Here is a 24682-nt window from a genome sequence, read left to right as displayed (position 1 = left end):
CCCAGCAGAAAGATTTCGGGTTTGTATTTTGTATCCTGTAATTTCTTGCACCCATTTCCAAATTTTTGTCCAATATTTTTGTGTTTCCGGGCAGGTCCACCATATGTGATAATAAGTCCCTTGTACTTTTTTTACACTTCCAGCAGGTCGGCGTCACGTTTGGGTACATTTTAGCCAATCTTGTTGGTGATAAATGCCAACGATAAAACATTTTGTATATATTTTCTTTAAGAAAATATTTAAGAATTTAAGAAAATGCTTTAAGAAAATGCTGCTCTATTGCAAAAGTGGATAGAAGAAGTGATTGTTTTGTGAAGGCCACAAAGCAATGGTGGGTTTCAAAAAATTTTGGAACCTCTTCTGTAGGTGTGGCCTGCTTTCCGGGTCCACTGATGGAACCTCTTCTAACCGGTTCGGTAGATTTGACAAACCGGTTCTACCGAATAGGTGCGAACTGGTAGGAACCCACCTCTGCCACAAAGATATATACAGCAATAAAATAATTGAAAACAATAATAAGTAACCCCCTCTTAGCTTTCTTTCCAGTGTTATCACAATATTCCTGAATATCATGGAATGAATTTTTTTTCTTAGGAATGCTGCCCATTGGCAGGGAGTGGGAAATGTTGCATGGAAAAAGAGGAGAGTAAAGAGAAAGAGACTTATGCAGAAGATCCATCATTAAGAAGAGGAAAGGTAGGCTACAGCATTTATGATTTTTGTCCTTTCATGAATGAGCTCACGATGCAAGTCCCAAAGGATTTATTTTGGGTGGTATATATCAATCTTATAGGAATGTCTAGACTCCCAATCTTACGATGAGGTCTCTTTTATCTGATACTCTCTACCTTGGAAATGGCTTGTAGTGTGTGTGTGTGTGTGTGTGTGTGTGTGTGTGTGTGTGTGTGAAGAACCGCTACATTAATTACAGCCTACTTAATTAATAGGGGACATAAAAAGTTGTTAATGACTGCACTAGATTTTGAATTAGCCTCTAAACATGTACAAAGTGCACAGTGTTTGACAGTATTTACATTATTTGGAGTGGAAAATATATCCTTCCCTTTTCAGGTTTTGACATTTACTAACCTTATTAGATTTTACCCTGCTGACAATTGGCATCTGTGCTAGTTCACAGCTCTTTGTCCTGGCATCCTAATATCTGACATAAATAAGTCACAGGGATTGTTTCCTAACATCCAAATGTCAGCAAGTTAGTTTTTTCCTAGCTATTCTTGCATTTATTAGTCATCTGCAGTTGCAGTCCACATCTCATAGACTTACCTATGGTTGCTATGAAAAATGATTGGAAATTGCCAAATCCTTGATCCAATGGTATCTGAATCCTTTCCCTGTTGAATCAGAAGTGTTCAGTGAAGTTTATTTTCACATAAATAGACATGGGATTGCAGAATCAAGAGTTGATATATTTCTATATCCATGCATTGCTATTTCAGAAGATGGAATAGCAATTTTCTACCCATATTTAGAAGTAATTTAATTTTAAATGAAATCTAATAATATTAATAATATAATTCTTAGAGGGAAGAGGAGACTAGTTTGCTTCACTAGTCAAGTGAAATCTCACCAGCTGTAAAAGATGCATGATGCAGGGGTTTTGTAATTCTCTAGTTTAATGGAATTATTTCCAAAGATTGTCTGAACATTTTGTCGTCCAAAGCTGTTTTGTGCTGAGACAAGTTCTGACAAGGATGGTATTGTGATTTGTATAATTTGTTGATTAACTCTTTGACAGGACTCAAATGTAACAATGTTTAAATTAAATTGCCCTGGGGGTTTTTCACGTAAATTAAAAAATGTTCACCACACCTTTCAATAATACAGCAGAGGAAGATCTTTGCCTAACACCTGCATAAATATCCAGGTGTTAATTGGTTCCGATACTTAATCTGGAACAAGAAAATTGAGCGTGGCCAGCAGGATTCCGTTCTGTGAACAGTGCCTGCCTTTTTATTTTTTTAAAAAGAATTAATGTACTCTAAAGAGATTAAACAGAAAACCTGTTGTTGTTTTCTCAGTTCCTTTAGAAAAGTTGGCAGAGAACATTTTCTTTTTTTTCTTTTTTTTTCTTTTTTTTTTAATTTTATTTTATCAATTTCATATATACATTCACAATTATATGATCTCATAACTGTTATTAATAATATGTATTTATAACAATTTTTCCCTACAGTTGACAATATACTTGAAGATTGCTTTCTTACCATCCCATAGATCCATCTTATCTTACAATGGTCCTACTTCTTCTTCCCTCCCTCCCTCTTTCCTTCCCTCGTTTCTTCTCTCCTACTCTCCTTCCTTCCCTCCTTCCTTCCCTCCCTCCTTCCCCCTTCCCTCCTTCTCTCCTTCTCTCCTTCCTTCCCTCCTTCCTTCCTTCCCTCCTTTCTTCTCTCCTTCTCTCCTTCCTTTCCCCCTTCCTTTCCTCCTTCCTTCCCCCTTCCTTCTCTCCTACATTCCCTCCTTTCTTCTCTCCTTCTCTCCTTCCTTCCCTCCTTCCTTCCCTCCTTGCTTCCCTCCCTCCTTCCCTACCTCCTTCCTACCCCCTTTCTTTTCTTTCTTCTCTCCTTCCTTCCTCCTCTCCTTTCCCTTCTCTCTTTCCCCTTCCTCCCCTTTACCCTTCCCCTCTTCTTCCCATTCCTCCCCTCTTTCCTACTCTTACATTCCCTCCCATTCTTCCTCTGCCTTTCCCTTTCTCCTATTCCTCTCCTTTCTCCTCTCCTTCCTATTTTTCCTTCTACTCCTCCCTCCATCCACTCTATCCGTTGTTGTGTTTACATATTCTCCTCTTCAGGGGATGACCTGGTTCGCAGAGAACATTTTCTACTCTTAAAGAACTCTTACATTATTGGTACAGGATTGTTTCTGTATTCTACCAATGCTCATCTGAGGAGCACAGAAAGTCCTTTCACTGGCCTTGTCTCGATAGCCACCGTCCCCAATAAACTACTTCCATCAGAGCCTCATTTCCACCTAATTATAATAATTTATTTAGTCAAGGACCAGAAAATTTAAAAACAACACTAAAATAAAATGCAATAATTAATTACTAGCATAATAAATGTAAAATAATACCTACAAATGTGACACCCTACTATAATGTATAAATGCACGTATGCATGTATGTATGTATGTATCTACAACAAGATAGCTAATATGTGTTAAATCTAAAGTGATAAATAATACCGAAGCAATCATTCCCCTAGGCCTTATTTTCATTGTGGCAAAATAGAATTTGACTACTGCACAGGTATTTCTAGATGAAGATTCACTTAGAAACAGTTGGGTCTTCTTGAAAATGTACATAGGAGGTGGAGAATGTAAGCAGATCAGATATTCCTACAGAGTTTACAATGTAGAATAGAATTCTTTATTGGACAAGTGTGACAGGACACACAAGGAATTTGTGTCCAGTGCATAAGCTCTTAGTGCACACGCAAACCCCAAAATGATAGGTCATAGACCATAGTTACAATAATCCATCGTAAAATATAACAAGTGATAAATCATAGATACCAATAGGAGACGATAGTAGGAAAGATGAGAAGATGAGAAGGATAATAACAATTCAGCCTACTACGTAGAGAAATATCTTTATAGTAATGTACGTGAAATGGTTTTGATCTTTTGTCCCCACTTTGGGCAGGCAATGCTCGGTTAATGGGGTTTTGGAGTATCTGCCTTGCAGCAGTGCAGCTGATAAGACTTTATGCTTGCCTTTGAAAAATACTGTCTCACCCTGGGGGAAGTTATTTTGTATAGACATACTGCCAGTTCCCAGGTGCGCTTATTTGCTCTATCCAATTTGTACCATCTCGGGCAACCTATTAACTTTAACCTGAAATTCCATATCCTTTACTTTCTGAGGGAACAGATATTTGGTTTGCCCATATCCTAAATGAATGAGGAATGGAATATAATGTCTGTATGATACCGGTTTCTCCTGTATGGCCTGTTTCCGGCCGGGAGGGGGGGGATTATCTGTTAAAACTCAAAGGGTCAATCCAACTGAAAAGATTTCCAGCCAGTAGTTTATCATCTTCCTCCAAGCCCTTACTGAGATTGCGAGCATTCCTGTCTCAAGCATTAATTGGGATTTTCTGTTCCATTGGTATACAAGGGAGTCAACTAAAGTGGCTTAGCATTACCCCATTCAAATAACCACTCTTGTAAATTACCCGTCCACTTTTAATCTTGGTATTGTATGGCATGGCCTGGCATGGTATAATATGATATTACTTTTCTTTTAGATCTGTTCAGGCCTATGTAAACCAGAAAAATTCTATCCCGGGGATCCAACCCAGGATTACATATTTCCTCCTGAACTAATGGTAGGAGATCAATCTTTTTATCTAGTTTGTAAGTAAGTAAGATCTTTATTACAGTCAAAGACCAGCAATATATATTAGTCTTTACACTATTTAAAAAAATACTAACATTAAAATATAATTAAAAAGTATTGACATTAAAAGTGGATAACAACATAATGGTCCAAAGATTGTTAAAGGTATGTCCAGATAAGAGCCGAGGTGGCGCAGTGGTTAAATGCAGCACTGCAGGCTACTTCAGCTGACTGCAGTTCGGCTGTTCAAATCTCACCGGCTCAGGGTTGACTCAGCCTTCCATCCTTCCGAGGTGGGTAAAATGAGGACCCGGATTGTTGTTGGGGGCAATATGCTGACTCTGTAAACCGCTTAGAGAGGGCTGAAAGCCCTATGAAGCGGTATATAAGTCTAACTGCTATTGCTATATTGCTATAATTGGAACCAGATGACAACTATACTTCTGTAGGCAATTTTTTTCTTATGGACATTGTAGCCGCACAGAACTTTGCCACTGCATACGTGGTAACCGGGTTAGTGTCCTGGAGGAGAAAGCCTAGATAAAAATGGTCTGCCCTCCCTGGCAATCTCTCTAATAAGGGGAGAATATGTGCAGACCTACAAGCTCTGTATAGCTCGCAGTGTAATAGTACATGTTAATTATCTTCCACTTCTCCTTTACCACATATACAAACCCGTTCTGCTATAGGTGTTCTCTTATACCTGCCCTGGAGGAGTGCTGAAGGAAGAATGTTAAATCTGGCTCTGAAGAAAGCTATTCTTTGTTTTGGAGAGATCAGGTCATTTAGATATCTTGCCGATTCCCACACACCCTGTTTGATTCTGTCCCTACTGAGGAGAGGCAACCTATTTAGTTCTTCTTGGAACTCCATGTCCCTCGTTCTATTGATTACTACTTGATTTGCTTGATCAAAGCCTAGGGACATTAAGAATGATGGTGGGAACCCATAAGAACCCAGCTTGTGATCAATTGCCTGTTTCCAGGGGGAGGGGAAATTGTCAGTCAACACTAGTGAGGACAGTCCCTCTGGAAAGAAATGCATTTTAAGCCAATAAATGATCATTATCTTCCAGGCTCTTTCCTGAATTTGAGGCATGCCTGTCTCAATGGTTCCACCACAAAATCGCGGAGGACAAAATCGCGCTCGACGAAAGCGCGCATTTGATGTCATCACAGCACGACGAAAACATCACGCTGTGATCGAAAAATGTAAAAATAAAGCTAAAACCTTACCCTAACCCCCCCAAACCTAACCCTAAACCTAACCCTAAACCTAACCCTTAACCTAACCCTAAATCTAACCCTAAACCTAACCGTTAACGTAACGCTAAACCTAACGCTAAACCTAACGCTAACGCTCTAAACCTAACCCTAACCCTTAACCTAACCCTAAACCTAAACCTAACCCTTACCTTTATGTGAATCGGCTTGCTTTAATTTTAATTTTATTTCAATTTTTAATTTTTTTCGTCGCGCTGTGATGACGTCACATGCGTGCTTTCGTCGAGCGCGATTTTGTCCTCCGCGCTTTTGACGGGTCACGGTCTCAATTCTTAACTGGGCATTTGGAGTTCCATTATCCAGTTTGTAAAGTTTTATAGTCTTTTACAAGATTTCCTGTATTGCAGCCTATTGACTTGAGATGCTATAGGTCAGCGATGGTGAACCTTTTTTGGCTCGCGTGCCATAAGTGGGGGAAGCACTACAGGTGTGACCCCCAATTTTTTGCATGTTTTTTTCGCCCTCCCCAGGCTCCAGAGGCTTCATAGGAGCCTGAAGAGGGAGAAAAAAGCCTCCCCCGCCCCACCGTAGGCCCTCTGGAGGCTTCAGGGACCTTCAGGAGGCTTCCCTGAAGCCTCCGGAGCGCTCAAAACAACCCTCCAAGCAAACCGGAAGTCCGTTCCCACACTTCCGGTTTGCCCATAGGGCCGGTTTTTTTGCACTCTGGAGGCTTCAGGGAAGTTCATGAAGCCTCCGGAGGGCCTCCAGGGATAGGAGGCTCTTTTTGCCCTCCCTGGGCTCCTATAAAGCCTCTGGAACCTGGGGAGGGCAAAAAATGGCTTTAAAAAAGGGTGAACTCAGCTGGCCAGCGCCTCGCGTGCCCTGACAAATGGCTCCGCGTGCCACCTATGGCATGCGTGCCATAGGTTCACCATCCCGTCTATAGATGGAACTCCATAGTATGGTACAGCAGCATTTGTTTCCGGTTTTGGCCCACTCTGCTGATTATAATTGCATTCTCTCAATTCAGTACTTTTCTTTTCCATTTTTATGGCATCTTTTTTGGCACCTACATTCCTTATGTTTCCAGATTTTGTTTTTTTTTTTCAGTCATTACTAACTGCTAACATTTTATGGCTAGTTGCTAAAAGCAATTTTAAATCTGTAGAACTTTCAATGCAGTATCTATCCCATTTTTCCTCCCTTTAAATGTGAGCAGGCCAGAAGGAGTTAGCAGATGAGACATTCAGAGTGATTTCTTTTTGTTTAAAAAAAAAGGGGGAATATTTGTCATAGAGCAGCCATACAAGTGCACATTGAAAATGGCCAATTTTTATTTGTAAATCTCTGTCCCGTCTGCAGTAGTATAAGTGGCTTTTATCAGCCTTTAAAAATAAAGCATAGTCTAAAGCTACAGTTTTAATAGAATGCAGAAACTAAAAAGTTGTTGGGCTGACATGGTGACCAAGCTGTCAATGCAAGATTTGTATTTGTATTTTATTATTTGTATGCCGCCCTTCTCCGGGAGGACTCAGGGCAGCGAACAATTCAAGGGGGGAAAAAGGGGGGAACATAAAAGACAAAATACAAATAATAAAAGTAGACAACAGTCGCACAACCATACATGTCGAGAGGGGAGGGAACTCATCACCCCCAGGCCTGCCGGCAAAGCCAGGTTTTGACGGCTTTTCGGAAGGCCTGGAGAGAGGTGAGGGTCCGAATCCCTGCGGGGAGTTCATTCCACAAGATAACAAATGTCCCAGTTGCACAGATATTATTTAAATCCCCTTTGAAAAACAAACCTGAAATTCTCACACACAAAATGCCACTTGTCTTAAAACAGTTGCGTGGGTAGCTTATGGCACATGATTCCCATGTTAATGCAAAAGAAATATAGCTCTCCTGCAGTAAGAACCATGAACATGAATGAATGCTATTAGACTGAGTTGTACGTATAGTTCCTGCTGTGTCTATTAATTCATGCCCCCATCAAGCAGCAACTCATTTGGATATGTCACGGCCGCAGAAGAGACACAGAAGCAGTAGATGCTCTGGAGGAGATTCTGTTCTGTGAAAAAGGCCACTAATTGAATAATATTAAGAGTATGTACAGTCTCCATCAGTGTTGCCTTTCCTCACAGAGAATGGCTGGAGAGATCAGGGAGAAAACTCTGGTTTTCAAGGGGAAAAGGACAACGTGGATTTCTCCTGCATCTCTAAAAGAACTTCTCCAGCTGAAGGCTACCTACCCCCAAGCACCTCTTGTTGTAGGAAATACATGTGTAGGTAAGTAGATAGAACCCCATATGTCACATGGTCAGACATGAGGAAATGTGACATGACGGAAGAAGCATAAAGCAAACTGTTGAACTCATTCACTGAGAAGTTGCGGAATACCCTTTCCTGTACATGCATATGTGGGTGGTATGGATACACCATTGCAGTAATAGGAAACAGTAGTTGTTGGTGCATTGAGCTGATACAAAACATACCAGCTACCTGATGAAAGAAATGTCCTTCTGGGTTCGGCTCCAAGTGGGGGAAAAGACACTGGAGACATGGAGGCTGCTTGGAAAGATGGTTTATTGGTGGCCAGGACCACATGGCTTGAGCCCTGAACAGAAAAGGTGGTCACATGCTTCAATGTTGGTGGAGAAGAGAAGGGGTGAAGAAGGGGCTTGCTAGGCTTTTTATAACCTGTTCAGTCCCACCTCTCTGTTTCCTGTTCCTGTGTAAGAAATGTATTCTGATTGGTTGTCAGACTCCCATGGGGCCATGCAGGGGCTACTCTCTAGGCTGTGTTTTGAATCCAGGTTTGGTTGAGTTCTCAGATGCCATGTGGTCAGTTGAGTAAAGTTCCAACATTCCTTCCCCCTGCAGCTGCAGTGGGGAAGTCTTTATTATGTAAAAGGGACTAGTCTGGCCTTCTCAATGGCCCATTAACAGTGGGGATGGGCAGGAAGCTACAGGCAACTATTCTGTCTTTCAAAACACGTCTCTTTCTCCTCACATCCAGAGAAATATTCTGCCTTTTCAATATTTCCTAGGATATTTCATTTTTCTGGGAGAGAGCTGGATGATAACTTCCCACACACCTTTTTAAAGGCAATTTACCAGGTATAGACTTCAACGAGCAGGAGAATCAACTAACAGAAAGAGCTGTACCACAACAGGGAACAAGGAGGGAATGTAATTTGAATGCGCTTTGTTTATAAAACCAGCCCAAAACTCCCTGGTGCAAAAAAAAAATGGGCAGGCTGTGAAAGTTTTGCTTTTGATTGTTTTTACAATAGAAACATCAGGGGTTTTTAATATTATTTTTAATGAATTAATTCTTTTTAATTGAAGGAGATCATTAAAAATGTCATTCCCTTACTTTGCCAGATGATAAATCTACATGAAAGCAGCCTAGCTCAGGGTTCCACATAGGTTGCATGGACCCTCCTCTAGCTGTCTAAATTACCTCCGTGGGGATAGAAGTAGACATGATGGTGGCAGTTGTGTTTTCAAGTTCAGCAGAACAAAAGAACAGCTTGAATAGCTTCAGGCTCATTATGTACTTACATGCTCACTACTTTTCTCTCAAAAGTTTATCTGCCCATATACCGTATATACTCAAGTATAAGCCGAGTTTTTCAGCCCACTTTTTGGGCTGAAAAAAGCTGCCTCGGCTTATACTCGAGTCAGTGAAAAAATTGCCCGAAATGGAGGAGAAAAAGGGGCGGGGCCATGCCGCTGGGTGACACTCGTGAATGGCCCAGTGCCCCTGTGAGTTTCCCCTCCCTCTGTGTCAGTTTGCCGCGCAGCGCGCACCGCACCATCCCCCCTCCTCACGTTCTAATGTAATGCAGGGCTGTCTTACGATTCCCCTTCCTCCCCCTCCTGCCGCTCTGCAACGATGTCCCACCTCCTCCTTGTTATGGCAAGCAGCCACATAGCGATGTCCCGCCTCCTCTGGTACAGTGATCCAATGATAGGAATCACTGTGCCGTGTGTCATAGGAGGCGGGACATCGCTCCCGCGCCTGCACGGGACATCATCATCACAGCGGGACATCAGCATCATGAGGTGAGTGAAGTATTTCATTGAATACACCGCTAGTTTACTGTTTTTCTTTGAAATAAATATTCAAAAACATTATTGGTATCTATTTTTATTTTTGAAATTTACCGGTAGCTGCTGCATTTCCCACCCTAGGCTTATACTCGAGTCAATAACTTTTCCAGTTTTTTGTGGTAAAATTAGGTGCCTCGGCTTATATTCGGGTCGGCCTATACTCGAGTATATACGTATGTTACTTCTGGTTGTCCCAGAACTCATTCCAGGTTCATCAGGCAGCTATTCTGCACAGTAAACATTTGCATAGACTGCTTCTGCTACCCAAGATTTGGTTTTGCATTCTGTTTCTGACCTCTGATTCTTATTTTCTCCCCATTAGCACTTGATAGGAAACTTCTGGATGTTTATTATCCCCTTTTCCTCCATCCTGTAAGGGTTCCAGAACTGCATGTCACCAGCATTGAAGAGAACGGTACGCCTCTGTTGTGGGACATACAGTGTCCATTTTAAATAAGGGGCAAAAGGAATTGGAGCAACAAAACATAATTTTCACAACTAGTTCTCAGTGACCATAATTGGAACTGGTAACTTGATTGTTAAGTAAGGTGGTCGCTGAGTGAAATCATGACTTGGTTTATGACATTACTTCAGCTTTTTAAAATTTTACAGATCTGCAAAGGTTGTAAAAGTGAGGATTGGTTATGTTAGTTTTTCATCCCCATTGTAATTAGGAATGGTTGTTAAATGTGGCAGTCTCTAAACATTGTCTCGCATGCACAAACGGCAATAATCAGCAAGCTCTGTGCCAAAGAACTGCAGAAAGTCTTTTCGAATAAAGAAAGGCTTAAAATGCACAGGTGGTGTTTGCTTAATGACTGTTCATTCAGTGGACATTCAAAGTTATGGTGGTGCTGAATGAATGGCCTGGTCTCCAGAGTCACAGCGGCTGTAATTCTCCTGTGGTCACTTGATCAAAATTCTGGTGCTTAGCTGCCCGCTTGCACTTATGACCACAGGAGCGTTTCAATTCCCCTTGTATTCACCCATCCCCCATCTCTGCAAAGTAGCACTCCTTAGTGGTGCTGGTAGCATCTGCAGTAAAGACTTCAAACTGCCTTCTGCAGTTTCAGCTGGCTATAGCAATAGCAATAGCAGTTAGACTTATATACCGCTTCATAGGGCTTTCAGCCCTCTCTAAGCGGTTTACAGAGTCAGCATATCACCCCCACAGTCCGGGTCCTCATTTCACCCACCTCAGAAAGATGGAAGGCTGAGTCAACCCTGAGCCGGTGAGATTAGAACCGCTGAACTGCAGATAACAGTCAGCTGAAGTGGCCTGCAGTACTGCACCCTAACCACTGCGCCACTTCGGCTACCCTCATACCCTGGCCATTACTTCCACTGTAGTGTTCCTGGCACTGTCGAGGAGTGCCACCTCAAGTCTCACCCCATGGTCAGCTATCACAGCGCTGCAGTACAACGCCCCCAATGCCCCTGATAATTTATGTGCCCCAGTGGCCTGCCATCCCCATCTGATCTCTGCCTTCATTTTCCTCTGCTGTGGACAAGGCATGCCCACCCTGGCTCGATATGAGTAGCTACTTGCCTATGTAAACATCATTTTCTCTCATATTCGTTCTTTACTTGTTATTCTGTTGTAAAGGCTGCATATCACATCACGTCCAATATAATGACGGCATACAATTATGATCACAATTATGCTGAGATTGCAAATCTGCAAATCTATCTATCTATCTATCTATCTATCTATCTATCTATCTATCTATCTATCTATCTATCTACCTACCTACCTACCTACCTACCTACCTACCTATCTATCTATCTCTAGTTCAGTTGACCCTGTGCATTGTTATTCTTACTGTTATTGTTTCTAATCTTCCTAAGTAATCATGTTCTTTGAAAATTCTTTGATTTTAGGCATACTAATAGGAGCAGCCACCCGCCTTGCCCAGTTGAGAGACTTCCTATTAAGCGTTGTCTCAGAGCTCCCAACGGAGAAGACCAAGATTTATTGTACCCTCTTGAAGCAACTGAGGACTCTGGCTGGAGAACAGATCAGAAGTCTGGCTGTGGGTTTTTTACTTGATTTTCATTCCCAATTTGCATATCACTTCATCTCAATAGCTGTACATGTCTCTGCAAGCTATTCCCCAGCCTATCATCTCAGGAGAATATAAGAGCAGGATTCACCTATTTCTAGCAATCTACCATAGACCCCTGCCTACCAGTGAAAAGGTGGCAGGCCAATTGTGAGAAGAGGAATGTCTATGTAATATTTTTCTTTCACAACCTATGGGAAAAAATCCACTAGCAGGAATGTGCCTACCCCATATTCAATGCACATGTTGTTCTGATTTCTAGCTTAGAGATTTACAAGTCCTTATTGGCGCCCACCAAGAAAACCCAATCTAGCAGTTGAGACTTTAATGGTAATTTTTTAAAATGTCTTTTCTTTTAAGAGTTAAAGAAGAATTCTTGGGTTATTCGTTGATTGGCAAGCTATGCAATCCAATTCAGAAATTCATGAGAGACTGTAATTATTCCTAACCTCAAATTATAAAATGTGCATTGTGAAATCACAATACAATTTTTTTTGTATTTGCATTGCAATATTATATGGAACTATGTAAAGGGTGAAAACTCCATTATCACAGTTTTCATCCCCATAGCAGCCTCTCCTATTAAATTATCAATATACAAGAGAATGTTACAAAGCATTTACTTAAATAAAAATAATGGGAAAAGTTACAATGTGAATAAAAATAATCTATAGACAATAGTAATGAGGTAATTTTTATTGAATATGTTGCAGTAATTTTCAGCTATACTTTAGGAGGCATTTACATTAACAGATCCCTCTGAATTCAGTGGGTTGACTTCTGAATACAGATAATTTTACTGCCAACATTTGAAAATTGCTATTATTATTGAACAAGGCTAAAATTGCTGTTATTATTCAACAAGGCTAAAATTGCTGTTACTATTGAGCAAGGCTAACATTGCTGTTATTATTGAACAAGGTTATTTCACTAACTTGATACTCTATGAATAAAAAAGATCTCTACGTTCTGATCATTGTGTTTCAAATCTGTATAGAGATATGGACAAGAAGCAAATAAGCCTTATTCCTTAGTGTTTAGGAGGACACATTGTAAGCAGAGGATCCACCTGGGATTTGAACCCTGTCCTGGCAGCTGGGAAAGCTATTCTCTATCTTGCATCAGAAGGTAAATGAAAAGCATCCTATTTTATATTTATGCAGTGTGCAAACTAGACTGCCTAATCTTGTGTGCTCCATCTGTGTTAAGCCAACATCCATACTTAGCTGTGAATTCTGAAGTTCTAATCCCAGCACAATTAGAGACGCCCTGATATATGCGAAGACTGGTATATTCCCATAAGATTATGGGGAAATATTACAATTATAAATACTATAAATACTACTAACGACCTCTCACATTTTAAATGCTAGCAATAAATTAAAGCATAATTAATTGATCTCAGTCCTTCCCGGATGCTGCAAATAGCAGCAATTCCTAAACAGTGAAGGGGAGGGAAGGAAAGGGGAGGGGAGACTTTGCACTTAAGAAGTGTACTTTACTTTTAAAACCTTGAAATCTTCTCTTTATGCCATCAATTGATGTGATATTTTCTTCACTAGTAGGATAAAATGTAGGACGATGGCCAAACTGCAGAACACATGGTTAAATAATAAACAAACAAATTTTGCCCAAAGAATCTCCATTCCTGTAGGCATATACCAATGATGGGTTTCAAAAAATTTTGGACCCTCTTCTGTAGGTGTGGCCTGCTTTCCGGGTCCACTGGTGGAACCTCTTCTAACCGGTTCGGTAGATTTGACGAACCGGTTCTACCGAATAGGTGCGAACTGGTAGGAACCCACCTCTGGCATATACAATAGATTTGGACAGAGAACTGTGGGTACAGTGTTGGTGGGAATCAGAGATCATGACCAACAAATCTGGAAAGAATAGAATTATTCATTGCTAGCAGTCATTCAAATCTGAAGAATCATTCAAAAATAATAGAATAATTAATTGACTGCAAAAATGCTTCTCTTGGGCATATCAGTATTTTTCTCTTTTGTGTAGAGCACTTTCTCTAAAAATTGTTACTTCCTCTATCAGATGGCACACGGGAGATTCCACTAAATGATGAATTCCTTGAACGAATGCCTCAAGCAGACCTTTTGGGAAATGAAGTCATTGTCTCTGTTTTTATTCCCTTCTCAAAGGAAGTAAGTCCATGCATTTTTCTCCATCTCTGATCATATAGTCTGTGGAAAGACTAGCATGCACAGTATTGAGAACTAACCATGCGTTGTGGTATACTTTGTTCAGCCTATATTGAGATTTGTATCTCTGTTTCTTTCCACTGTACTATCATACATACCGTATTTTTTGGAGTGTAAGATACACCAAGATTTCGAAGAGGCAAAAAATTTTTAAAAAGTTTTTACACTCTGCAGACCTCCCAAAAACAGCCCATTTTTGACAAAGAAGGGCATGAATAACCTTTAGGAGGTTTGTAGAGGCTCCTGGGGGCTGGGGGGAAGCATAAATGAGCAAAAAACAGCCCATTTTCATGAAAAATGGGCCCGTTTTTTGTCAAAAAAAGGGCATGCATAGCCTTTAGGAGGCTTATAAAGAGCTCCTCGGGGCTGGGAGGGCAAAAACGAGCAAGAACCGTCCCATTTTTTGCTCATTTCTGCCCTCCCCAGTCCCCAGGAGCACTCTGGAAGCCTCCTAAAGTCTATGCACGGCCATTTTGCAAAGGGGCGGGGTTTCGGCAGGACAAAAATGATGTATTCAGTGTATAAGATGCATCCAGATTTCCATCCTCTTTTTTGAGGAAAAAAGGTGTGTCTTATACTCCGAAAAATACAGTAACCCAAATATTTTAGAAAATGGTTCCCCACCCCATTATTAACAGTACAAGTTGAAACTGTACAAGGTTGGGATGGGGGGGGGAATTCTGGTGGGATGGGGTGGGAGTTAGATGGGTTAAACTAATGTTATTCATAGGTGTTGTGACTCAGCAGAAACCTGTGAGTTGTTTCGGGATACAGGATAATGAGCAGCTGTTGCTCATTAGGGTCTTCTCCTGCAGATAAAAGACTGATGGTGCCACGCCTTAGTTGCAGAAGTCAACGTTCGTTCGTTAGTCCCGTTCCGTTCCTGTTCTAGTTCGTGTTCATGATTCAAGAAGCACTTGGATAAGTGATTTGCTTTATGTAAACCTGGTTTGCTGTGAGAGTTTGTTTTTGCATTTGCTGTGTAACTTTTTGCCAGAGAATTTATCTATGTTTATTTGGGCTCGCAGCCAGCAAAAGCCGGGACTGATAAAGACATTCCTTTGCAAGCTGTGTGTGGCTGTCGTTTCTGAACGAGCAAAGAGGGGGGTCAGAACACATAGGACTATAGTATTAGTAGTTTGGTTCAATGTCTTGGTAACATTTTCTTGCTTAAAAGCATGAGTAATGCCATGTATCACTTGGCTGCGTTTCTTTCATAGGCCTTTGTTTTCAGGATAAGCATTTTTTTTCATATGTGAACTAAGGAATGGAGAGCATTTCAGTATGTAGAGGAAACACTCAGATTTCTTTCTTCCTTCTGCCAGAATGAATTCATATCAGCCTTCCGACAGGCAGATCGTAAAAGAAATGCACTCTCGGTGACAAATTCTGCAATGAAAGTCCTTTTCCAATCAGGCACAGATATCATTCAGGACCTCATTATTTTATATGGAGGCATTGATTGTACAACTGTGAGTGCACGAAATTCCTGCCAGAAGCTCATTGGAAGGTATAAGTCAATGATACTATTTACTATTTATACAGATGACTCAGAGAACATAGGTCAATGAAATTGTGCTTAAGCACCATCTAATATCATGAAAAAGAAATGTTCCTTCTCCAGTGGGATTGGCCCTTGTTTTGTTCCTTCTGAACTCTTTATATGTTGCCCTGAGGGCTCTTCAACTTTTTTGGAAAGATTTAAAAGTTTGCAGGAGAAGGACTAAATTTGAACATCCAATAATTTCTGCATTGTTACATCTGATTACAAGTAGTCCTCAACTTATAACATTCGTTTAGTGACTGTTCAAACTTACAGAAGCACTGAAAAATACGGCTTATGGTAAGTTTGAACACTTACAAACCATTGCAGCATCCCCATGGTCACATGATCAAAATTCAGATACTTGACAATTGACGTGTATTTATAACGGTTGCCCTTTTCTGGAGTCACAGGATCACCATTTGTAACCTTCCGAACTAGTTCTCTGGAAGAATTTGATGCATATGCATGCCAATAGCAGAACTAGTAGCTGTAATTTCACATTACTATATTATAGTGTAATAATAATTCAAATAATATAATCTGCCTCTCCCAAGTCCTTGGGAAGGACATGATAGGTGAATAAAAATTACAATCTAAACTTTTGGCTGATGTTTCCTGTATATTTCCTAAATGTACACTTACTGACATAGTAAGTAGACATTTCCATAAGAGGACAATGTCATATTACTAACTTTGTGTAGGCTAATAATTATCCCAAAATAAAAGCACAGAATTAGCTCTGCATTCTTGAAAGGTTTTATTGTGTAAATCTTTTTTTAAAAAATAAGATTTTTTTTTATTACATAGACAACATATACACACAACAATGGAAAAACAAAAACAAAAAAGAAAAAGAGAGGGAAAAAAAACACAAAAAAGAAAAAAAAAAACCATCACCACATTCAGTATGTCGTTTGGTTACAGGTGTTTTAACATTTATCATTCTTATACATTTATTATTTCATTTAATGAGTTATAATTTAGTATCATTTCTTATTCCCCTACCTGTGGCAATCCATCCCAACTACATTTCCCCCCTATATATATATATATATAAGTTGTTCGGGTTTTCTCCCGCGTAGAATTGGAGATGTCTTGGCGACGTTTCGACGAAGTCTCATTCGTCATCTTCAGGCTGCTTCAGACTACTTCAGGTTTGGTGTTTCCAGGACTACTTCAAACCTGAAGTAGTCTGAAGCAGCCTGAAGATGACGAATGAGACTTCGTTGAAACGTCGCCAAGACATCTCCAATTCTACGCGTGAGAAAACCCGAACAACTAGAGACCTACATACTAACACCCGCGAAAACCTCAGAAAACATATATATATATATATAATACTTATATATATATAAGTATACTTATATACTTATATACTTATACTTATATACATACATACATACATACATACATACATACATACATATATATATATATATATATATATATATATATAAATAATACTTATTGTGTAAATCTTGAATTTGTCATTGCAATACTCAATAGTACCACTACAACTGTCAACAAGGATGTAAGCAGCGATGTTACAGTGCAAGATTGTACAGGTAGTCCTCAGCTTATGACCACAATTGAGCCGAAAATTTTTGTGGTTAAGGGAGACATTTGTTAAGTGGGTCTTGCCCCAAGGGGGGGACTTTTCTTGCCACCTTTGTTAAGCGAATCACTGCAGTTAAGTTAGAAACACAACTGTTAAGTGAATCTAGCTTTGAATCTAGCTATCTTGCTTGTCAGAAGATCGCGAAAGGTGACCACGGGACATTGCAACTGCCATAAATTGCCAGGCATCTGAATTTTTTTATCACATGAGCATGGGACATTGCAATGGTTATCAGCGTAAAAAATGGTCCTAAGTCACCTTTTTCAGTGGGGTTTTAACTTTGGTCCTTAATCAAACTGCTGTAAGTCGAGGACTACCTGTATTTGGAGGGGCTTCTCACTGCTCATCCAAACATTTTCCTTCTGTATTGTGCTCATCTAACTAAGCATTGCTTGATTAATGACTTTTCCCTCCCAGAAATTGGAATGAAGAGATGCTGAACGAAGCTTGCCAATTAATCCTTGAAGAAATCACACTCTCTCCCTCAGCAGCCGGTGGGAAAGTAGAATACAGACGCACTATGCTCATCAGTTTCTTCTTCCGATTCTATCTGAAAGTGCTACACGATTTAAAAAACATGGTAAGTAATAGGCTTTCTGTATACCCAAACCGTTTTTCCAGAGCTATTTGGATGATAAAAGTCCTCTGTGTACAGTGGTGGGTTTCAAAAATTGTTCGAACCTACTCTGTGGGGGTGGCCTCCTTTGTGGGAGTGGCTTGGCGCCCATGTGACCTGATGGGAGTGGCTTGCCGCCCATGTGACCGGATATGAAGATGCCGACGACACTTGTCAGAACCGCCTTAAATTACCTCACACACAGCACTGGCATGCATAAGAATATGATGTAAACTTGTTTTTTAAAAGGCATCTTTGGTTTGCGTTAAAACAACTTCAACACACGCAATGTTCTGATTGCGCCACAAACGCAGTAGTCATCCTTACCTTTCACAGAGGCACTGAGTTTTATAAATAGGAGCATGATAGTGTAGAATAATCATATCCAAGGACCAGTGGTGGGTTTCAAAAAATTTGGGAACCGCTTCTGTAGGTGTGGCCTGCTTTCCGGGTCCACTGGTGGAACCTCTTCTAACCGGTTCGGCAGATTTGACGAACCGGTTCTACCGAATAGGTGCGAACTGGTAGGAACCCACCTCTGTCTGTGTAGATCAGTGTTTCTCAACCTTGGTGACTTTAAGTCCTGTGGACTTCAACTCCCAGAATTCCCCATGAATTCCCTATGCTTTGGCGGCCTGGGACTGGCTGCTCACGTTTATGAACAAACTCAAATGTGTGTAAAATGTGCTGGGACTGGCCATCTTTTCCACTAGACTTTCTTCTTGTAATTTTAAAATTAAAATTAGATGGGCCTGTCTAAGTTAACTCTTAAAAAGTTTAGCTGCTTCTTCACAAAACAATCAATGTTTATCAAATATCAAAATGCATCAATAATTTGATAAAACAGCATTTTCTGCGTGGTAGGAGAGCACTATCAGCAATTGGATGATATAGACGCCCTTAGTGGCTAAGAATAGAAATGTAACCAATAAAAATGTTACTTCATCAGTTAAATTTACACAGAAAAGTTTAGGACTACAATGGGGACACAGAAAATTGTAACTTTGCTGCCATCTAGTCATTGTCTGAATTTGAACAGCTCAGTTATGATAATCCTAGGAAGCTTACACTAAGAAGAGCTTTGTAAATTAGATTTATTTCTCAGCAGATGCTATGCTCTCTGATAGTAATTATTTATCATGCTTGCACATATGCTGACATCAGGTTACTACACATGTAAATGCCATATTGTAGCTATGAGAATAAGCCTAGACTTTTGCCTGTGTGTGTGTGTACATTTATATATATATATATATATATATATATATATATATATATATATATATATATATATATATATATATATATGTAGGTCTCTAGTTGTTCGGGTTTTCTCCCGCGTAGAATTGGAGATGTCTTGGCGACGTTTCGACGAAGTCACATTCGTCATCTTCAGGCTGCTGCTGACTACTTCAGGTTTGGTGTTTCCAGGAGTAGTGTAGTTCCACTACTCCTGGAAACACCAAACCTGAAGTAGTCAGCAGCAGCCTGAAGATGACGAATGTGACTTCGTCGAAACGTCGCCAAGACATCTCCAATTCTACGCGGGAGAAAACCCGAACAACTAGAGACCTACATACTAACACCCGCGAAAACCTCAGAAAACATATATATATATATATATATATATATATATATATATATATATATATATATATATATATATATATATATACATACATACATACATACATACATACATACATACATACATACATACATAAATACATATATATATATATATATTATATATGTGTTTTTTTATTTGTGCTGATAAATAAATAAAGGGAGACTAGTATAGATCTATTTCAAGCTATTTAGCTCTCATCAGCTAGCCATACCCTTACTGGGATCTGGGATTTTTACTGGCAACAGTAAAAATATTGGGTTTCTGTCGTGATGGACTCTTGTGACGAGCCGATTGACAGATGATGGAAGCAGTTAGCTTCCTCCCATAATTGGGGCTTACCAGGGGTTGAAAAAATCTAATAGATATTATATATATATGTATATGTGTGTGTGTGTGTGTGTGTGTGTGTGTGTATGTATGTATGTATGTATGTATGTATGTATGTATATATATATCTGTCCTTTGACTCCAGTTTTCTACTCTAAAACATATCCATATATTAAAAAGGAATCTATTAGGAAATATTTTGCTAACATGGCTCATTGAATAGAACTAGATTAGAATAAACTAAAATTTGATTTTATAGAGCCGAGGTGGTGCAGTGGTTAAATGCAGCACTGCAGACTACTTCAGCTGACTGCAGTTCTGCAGTTCGGCTGTTCAAATCTCACCGGCTCAGGGTTGACCCAGCCTTCCATCCTTCCGAGGTGGGTGAAATGAGGATCCGGATTGTTGTTGGGGGCAATATGCTGACTCTGTAAACCGCTTAGAGAGGGCTGAAAGCCCTATGAAGCGGTATATAAGTCTAACTGCTATTGCTATTGCTATTGATTGATGGATTCTTTTAGTTGCATTAATTTTTTTAGCCAATGTAGTTTCCAGAGTCTTAAATGCCACTACTATAATTTAAAATCATAATATTCTGCTATAGTACATCAAGAATATCTATAATACATACTGTTCTGATTTTGTACTATTGTCTGATGATGTGCAGATTGTGGTTAATTGGAACTTGGGATACAAGCTAATTTCACATCATACTTTATGATATGGGGTTGTATCCTTCCAGTTTAGAATTCAAACTTGATTAATGGTAAATTTGTTGAATCTAAAATATAAATAGACACTTCCAATGTTCTTCCCACTCCTCTACCACAAATAAAAGACTACTTTATGAAGCTAGAAGAGATAAAGTAAGTTGATTCTTATAATGCTAAATGATTGTTAATGTTACAATGAATATAACAGTACTCTTTTGACTTTGGATTCCCCCCTAGCAAAATCAGTTTTGAAATATCGGTATAATATATTAAATCAATTCCTAACTTCCTACAGTTTCCATACAACTATCCTGATTTATCGAAGGAATACATTAGTGCTTTAGATGAATTCTGTGATACACCACCGAAAGGCATGCAAGTATACCAGGTGAGTGAAGTAGTTTTAAAGAGAGTTATGTGTAAATAAAAAATATATGGTTTTCTAATAATCTACAAATATCTCAATCAGTTAATAGAAATGATTCTACAATCATTCAAAAATGGGAAGTGGCATTTGTGGCTTGGTTAATTACCCACCTACAGTAGTTCTTGAAGCAAAAGAGCATTTTGCTCTTTGTCTAGAAATCTGGACTTTCTGCTATTACTGGGAACATTTTCCAAGTTATGTACATAATAAGTCAGACAATATATGACGTAGATACCCAATGAGGTCCTTGAAAGTGACAATGGTCCTTCCAACACATCTACTACCGCATGTGGTGGTCATGTAGGAAAGCAAAAGAATATTGGCAAAGGATTCAAAGGGGGTTGGAAGAAATGACTGGACAGAGGTTGGAAATCAAACCAGAAATATTCCTACTAGGAATTATCGAAGAGCATTTAAGCAAAGGGTGAACATATTACACACTACATATCATCTGTGAGAATTGTTTATGCCCAACAATGGAAGAGTGGAAACATATCTAAAGAAAGAGAAATAACAAAGAAAATACTTGATTGTGCAGAATGTGTTAGACTAAAGCTAGAACTGAAAAATAAAGGAGAGACAGAGTACTATGAGATTTGGGACAGATTTTTATCGGTGGATGGATTTAAGAAAGGGAAGTCGGAACCAACAAACACAAGGATGCATATATTGAAATAAGAGACAACATAGATGGTATCAGTGGTGGGTTTCAAAAATTTTTGGAACCTCTTCTGTAGGTGTGACCTGCTTTCCAGATCCACTGGTAGAACCTCTTCTAACCTGTTTGGTAGATTTGACGAACTGGTTCTACCGAATAGGTGCGAACTGGTAGGAACCCACCTCTGGATGGTATATTATATAATTGTAAATGTAACTGCAAGCGTGTAGAAGAGGTTAAATATTTATATATGATTAGTAAGTAGTAACATATATTGAATAAGTTTATAAGTTTAAGTTTATAAGTTTAATAACATTTATATGCCGCCCAATCCTGTAGGACTCCGGGCGGCTTACAATACAACAATAATCCAAAAAAAGAAAATAAGATAAGATAAAGGGAAGAAAAATAGATATAAAATACAACACATCATGCACTCTATTCTGAATGGGGCTGGACCGTATTTTGGGGTCAACAGCCCCAGGCCTGCCGGAACAACCAGGTTTTAATGGCTTTCCGGAAGGCTGAGAGAGTGGGAAGGGTCCGGATCTCCGCGGGTAGATCATTCCACAGGGCCGGGGCAGCTACAGAGAAAGGCCTCCCCCAAGTAGTCGCCAACCGGCATTGCCCGGTTGACAATACCCGGAGGAGGCCCAGCCTGTGGGATCTTATGGGTCGTTGGGAGGTATGTGGCAGGAGGCGGTCCCGCAAGAGACTTGTGTTATACTCTGTATGGCAGAGAGATCGCCAAGACAGTTTCACCATGTCCAACATTTTCTTTTCTAACAATAAAACTTTATTTAAAAAATAATAATGGCCCTTTCAACACACATTAACGCCTATCAAATTATCTGCCTTATTTATTTTTATTTTCAAAAATATTTGTGTTTTCAAAAAACGAGTGGGATATAAAAATATTGCAAAAGAAAATGCAGTCCCAGTTGTAATCTGCATTTGCAACAATGCTTCTCAGGCATTGTTCCCAGAGGCATTCTTAGAAAAGAAAATGGGGTGAATTTACAGCCCAGTGTTTGTAGGTTCTGATATATATGGATATTATGACAATGCACTTACCCTCCCACTAGTTTATGTGTGATTGTTGGTTCACAAAGATAAGTAACTTTAAAATAGGTAGAAATGTAACCTTTTTTCTCGAGAAAAAACAGAAAGGGGTTTATAAATGCCATTTTCCAATAGTTTCAGTGACTTCCTATTATGTGACAGGATGTAGATCCTCAACAACTTCCTCGGGACCCTGTGGGACGTCCCATCCACCATGAGTCTGCTATTAAACATGCCACTGGTGAAGCTGTCTATGTTGATGATATGGAACCGTCACAGAGGCAACTGTACATGGCAGTGGTAACCAGCACACGGGCCCATGCTAAAATTCTGTAAGTAACGTGAGGCATGAGAAATGTATATCGGGGGGCCATATTTCCACAGGTTCAGAACACACTTCAAATCCGCTTTAAAAATTTAAGTTCATCTGTGGCTAGAGCCAAGAGTGAAGGTTGTAAATAAAAAGTAAATGAAAAGAGGGATGTTCAGAATTTAATTCTTTAAAATAAGAGCAGAATATAATTTGCAGGCACTGGACTGTTCGCCATATCCATCTCACAAGAAATCCACTCTTAATTTTTACAAGTTTCCTTGTCTTTCCCTACTTCCAATTTTTTTTATTTCATAGTTAGTTTTGCAAAATGATGCACAAAGAGAAAAAGGGGGAAATAAAAAAAAAAACAAGAAACAATCATTTTGAACACATTCAGCATTCAAAAACCACCAATTTTATGCTCTAAAACGTACCCCCCCATGTTCCCCCCATCCTGCGCATATATGTGTGTGACCCCCACATGTGTGCAGCCCCCCATGCATGCACATGTCATGCATGCGCGACAGAGACCCCAAAATGAGCTGGCTGGCAGGAGGTGCGTGCACATGTGCGGTGGAACTGAGCTGGGCAACAGCTGGCATGCCCACAGAGAGGGCTCCGTGTGCCACCTATGGCACGTGTGCCATAGGTTTGCCATCACAGGTCTAACCAATTCCTTGAACTGAGCTAAATGGGACATGTTTCTTCTTTTTTCCAGAGCCATTGATATATCAGAAGCCTTGGAAGAACCAGGTGTGGTTGATGTAGTAACAGCTCGAGACATTCCAGGGGAAAATGGTGATGGCAAAGAGGATGTGTTTGCAGACAATGAAGTAATTCTTATTTTGATATTTAATTTCTGTGCAGCAGTTAAGCTTTATGCACAACTTATGCCAATATGAGTTAGTATAGGAGTTTCTTCTTGTTCTAAGGTTTCTTTACCCAAGGTACAGATTTGCAATTGCAGGTAGCCCTTGGCTTACAACGGGAATTGAGCTCAAAAATTTCTATTATAAAGCAAGGCAGTTCTTAAGTGAGTATTGTCCTATTTTACGACCTCTTTGCTACAGTTCTTAAGCAAATCACTACAGTTGCCAAGTGGATAATGCCGCAAATCTGGCTTCCTTGATTGACTTTGCTTGTCAGAAGCCAGCTGAGAAGATTACATGATCCTAGCACATGATCCCAGCCCAGTGCACTTGTCATAGATACATGCCAGTTGCCAAGGATCTGAATTTTGATCACATGGCCTTGGGAATGCTGCAGCAGTTGCAAGTGTGAAAACTGGTGATATGTCACTTTTTAAAGTGGTGTTGTTACTTCGAATGGTCACTAAATAAATGGTTGTAAGTAGAGGACTACCTGTATCCTACTTGCTCAATCTTTTAGAATAACCGAAATTATTGATTTTGGTGAGAGGACCAACAGAAAAATTTCGTGGCTATCAAAATATCATTTACATGGGCTCCATCGACTACAAGAAAGTTTTCTATTACGTTGATCATGGGAAGCTGTTCTGCCCCCCTCCTCCGTCCAGCAACGAAAGTCGAGACAAGCGTAAAATGGAATGTCCTTTAATAACAAGACCAGACTCTCGGTGGCTGAAAGCCAAATAAACAAACAGATAAGGACCTTGGCAGCAAGTCCGACAAACCTTGGCAGCAATTCAGACTAACCCTGGCAGCAATCCAGCCTGCCAAGTTCGTTTCTCTTTAGTCCAAGCGTTGACTTCTGCAAGAAGGGCGTGGCACAAGCAGTCTCTTTTATAGTCTGGGAAAGGAGCTTAATGACCAT

General features: G+C 39.9%; 1 protein-coding gene across 1 annotated transcript in view; it reads left to right on the top strand.

Annotated features, from left to right (window-relative positions):
• Nucleotides 1-24682, top strand: part of AOX1 (aldehyde oxidase 1) — a 74504-nt gene that overhangs the window by 7224 nt on the left and 42598 nt on the right. The window contains exons 7-18 of the mRNA XM_032234944.1: nt 595-666; nt 4269-4349; nt 7725-7869; nt 10022-10114; nt 11581-11732; nt 12797-12890; nt 13812-13921; nt 15304-15488; nt 17560-17722; nt 20724-20816; nt 22738-22907; nt 23607-23721. Coding sequence (XP_032090835.1) covers nt 595-666; nt 4269-4349; nt 7725-7869; nt 10022-10114; nt 11581-11732; nt 12797-12890; nt 13812-13921; nt 15304-15488; nt 17560-17722; nt 20724-20816; nt 22738-22907; nt 23607-23721 — 1473 coding nt within the window. The remainder of the gene's footprint in view (nt 1-594; nt 667-4268; nt 4350-7724; nt 7870-10021; nt 10115-11580; nt 11733-12796; nt 12891-13811; nt 13922-15303; nt 15489-17559; nt 17723-20723; nt 20817-22737; nt 22908-23606; nt 23722-24682) is intronic.

The sequence above is a fragment of the Thamnophis elegans genome, chromosome 1 (assembly GCF_009769535.1).
Source record: "Thamnophis elegans isolate rThaEle1 chromosome 1, rThaEle1.pri, whole genome shotgun sequence".
NCBI classification, from domain to species: Eukaryota; Metazoa; Chordata; class Lepidosauria; order Squamata; family Colubridae; genus Thamnophis; species Thamnophis elegans.
Note: the sequence above shows the minus strand (reverse complement) of the source record. Positions and strands in the feature narration are given on the sequence as shown.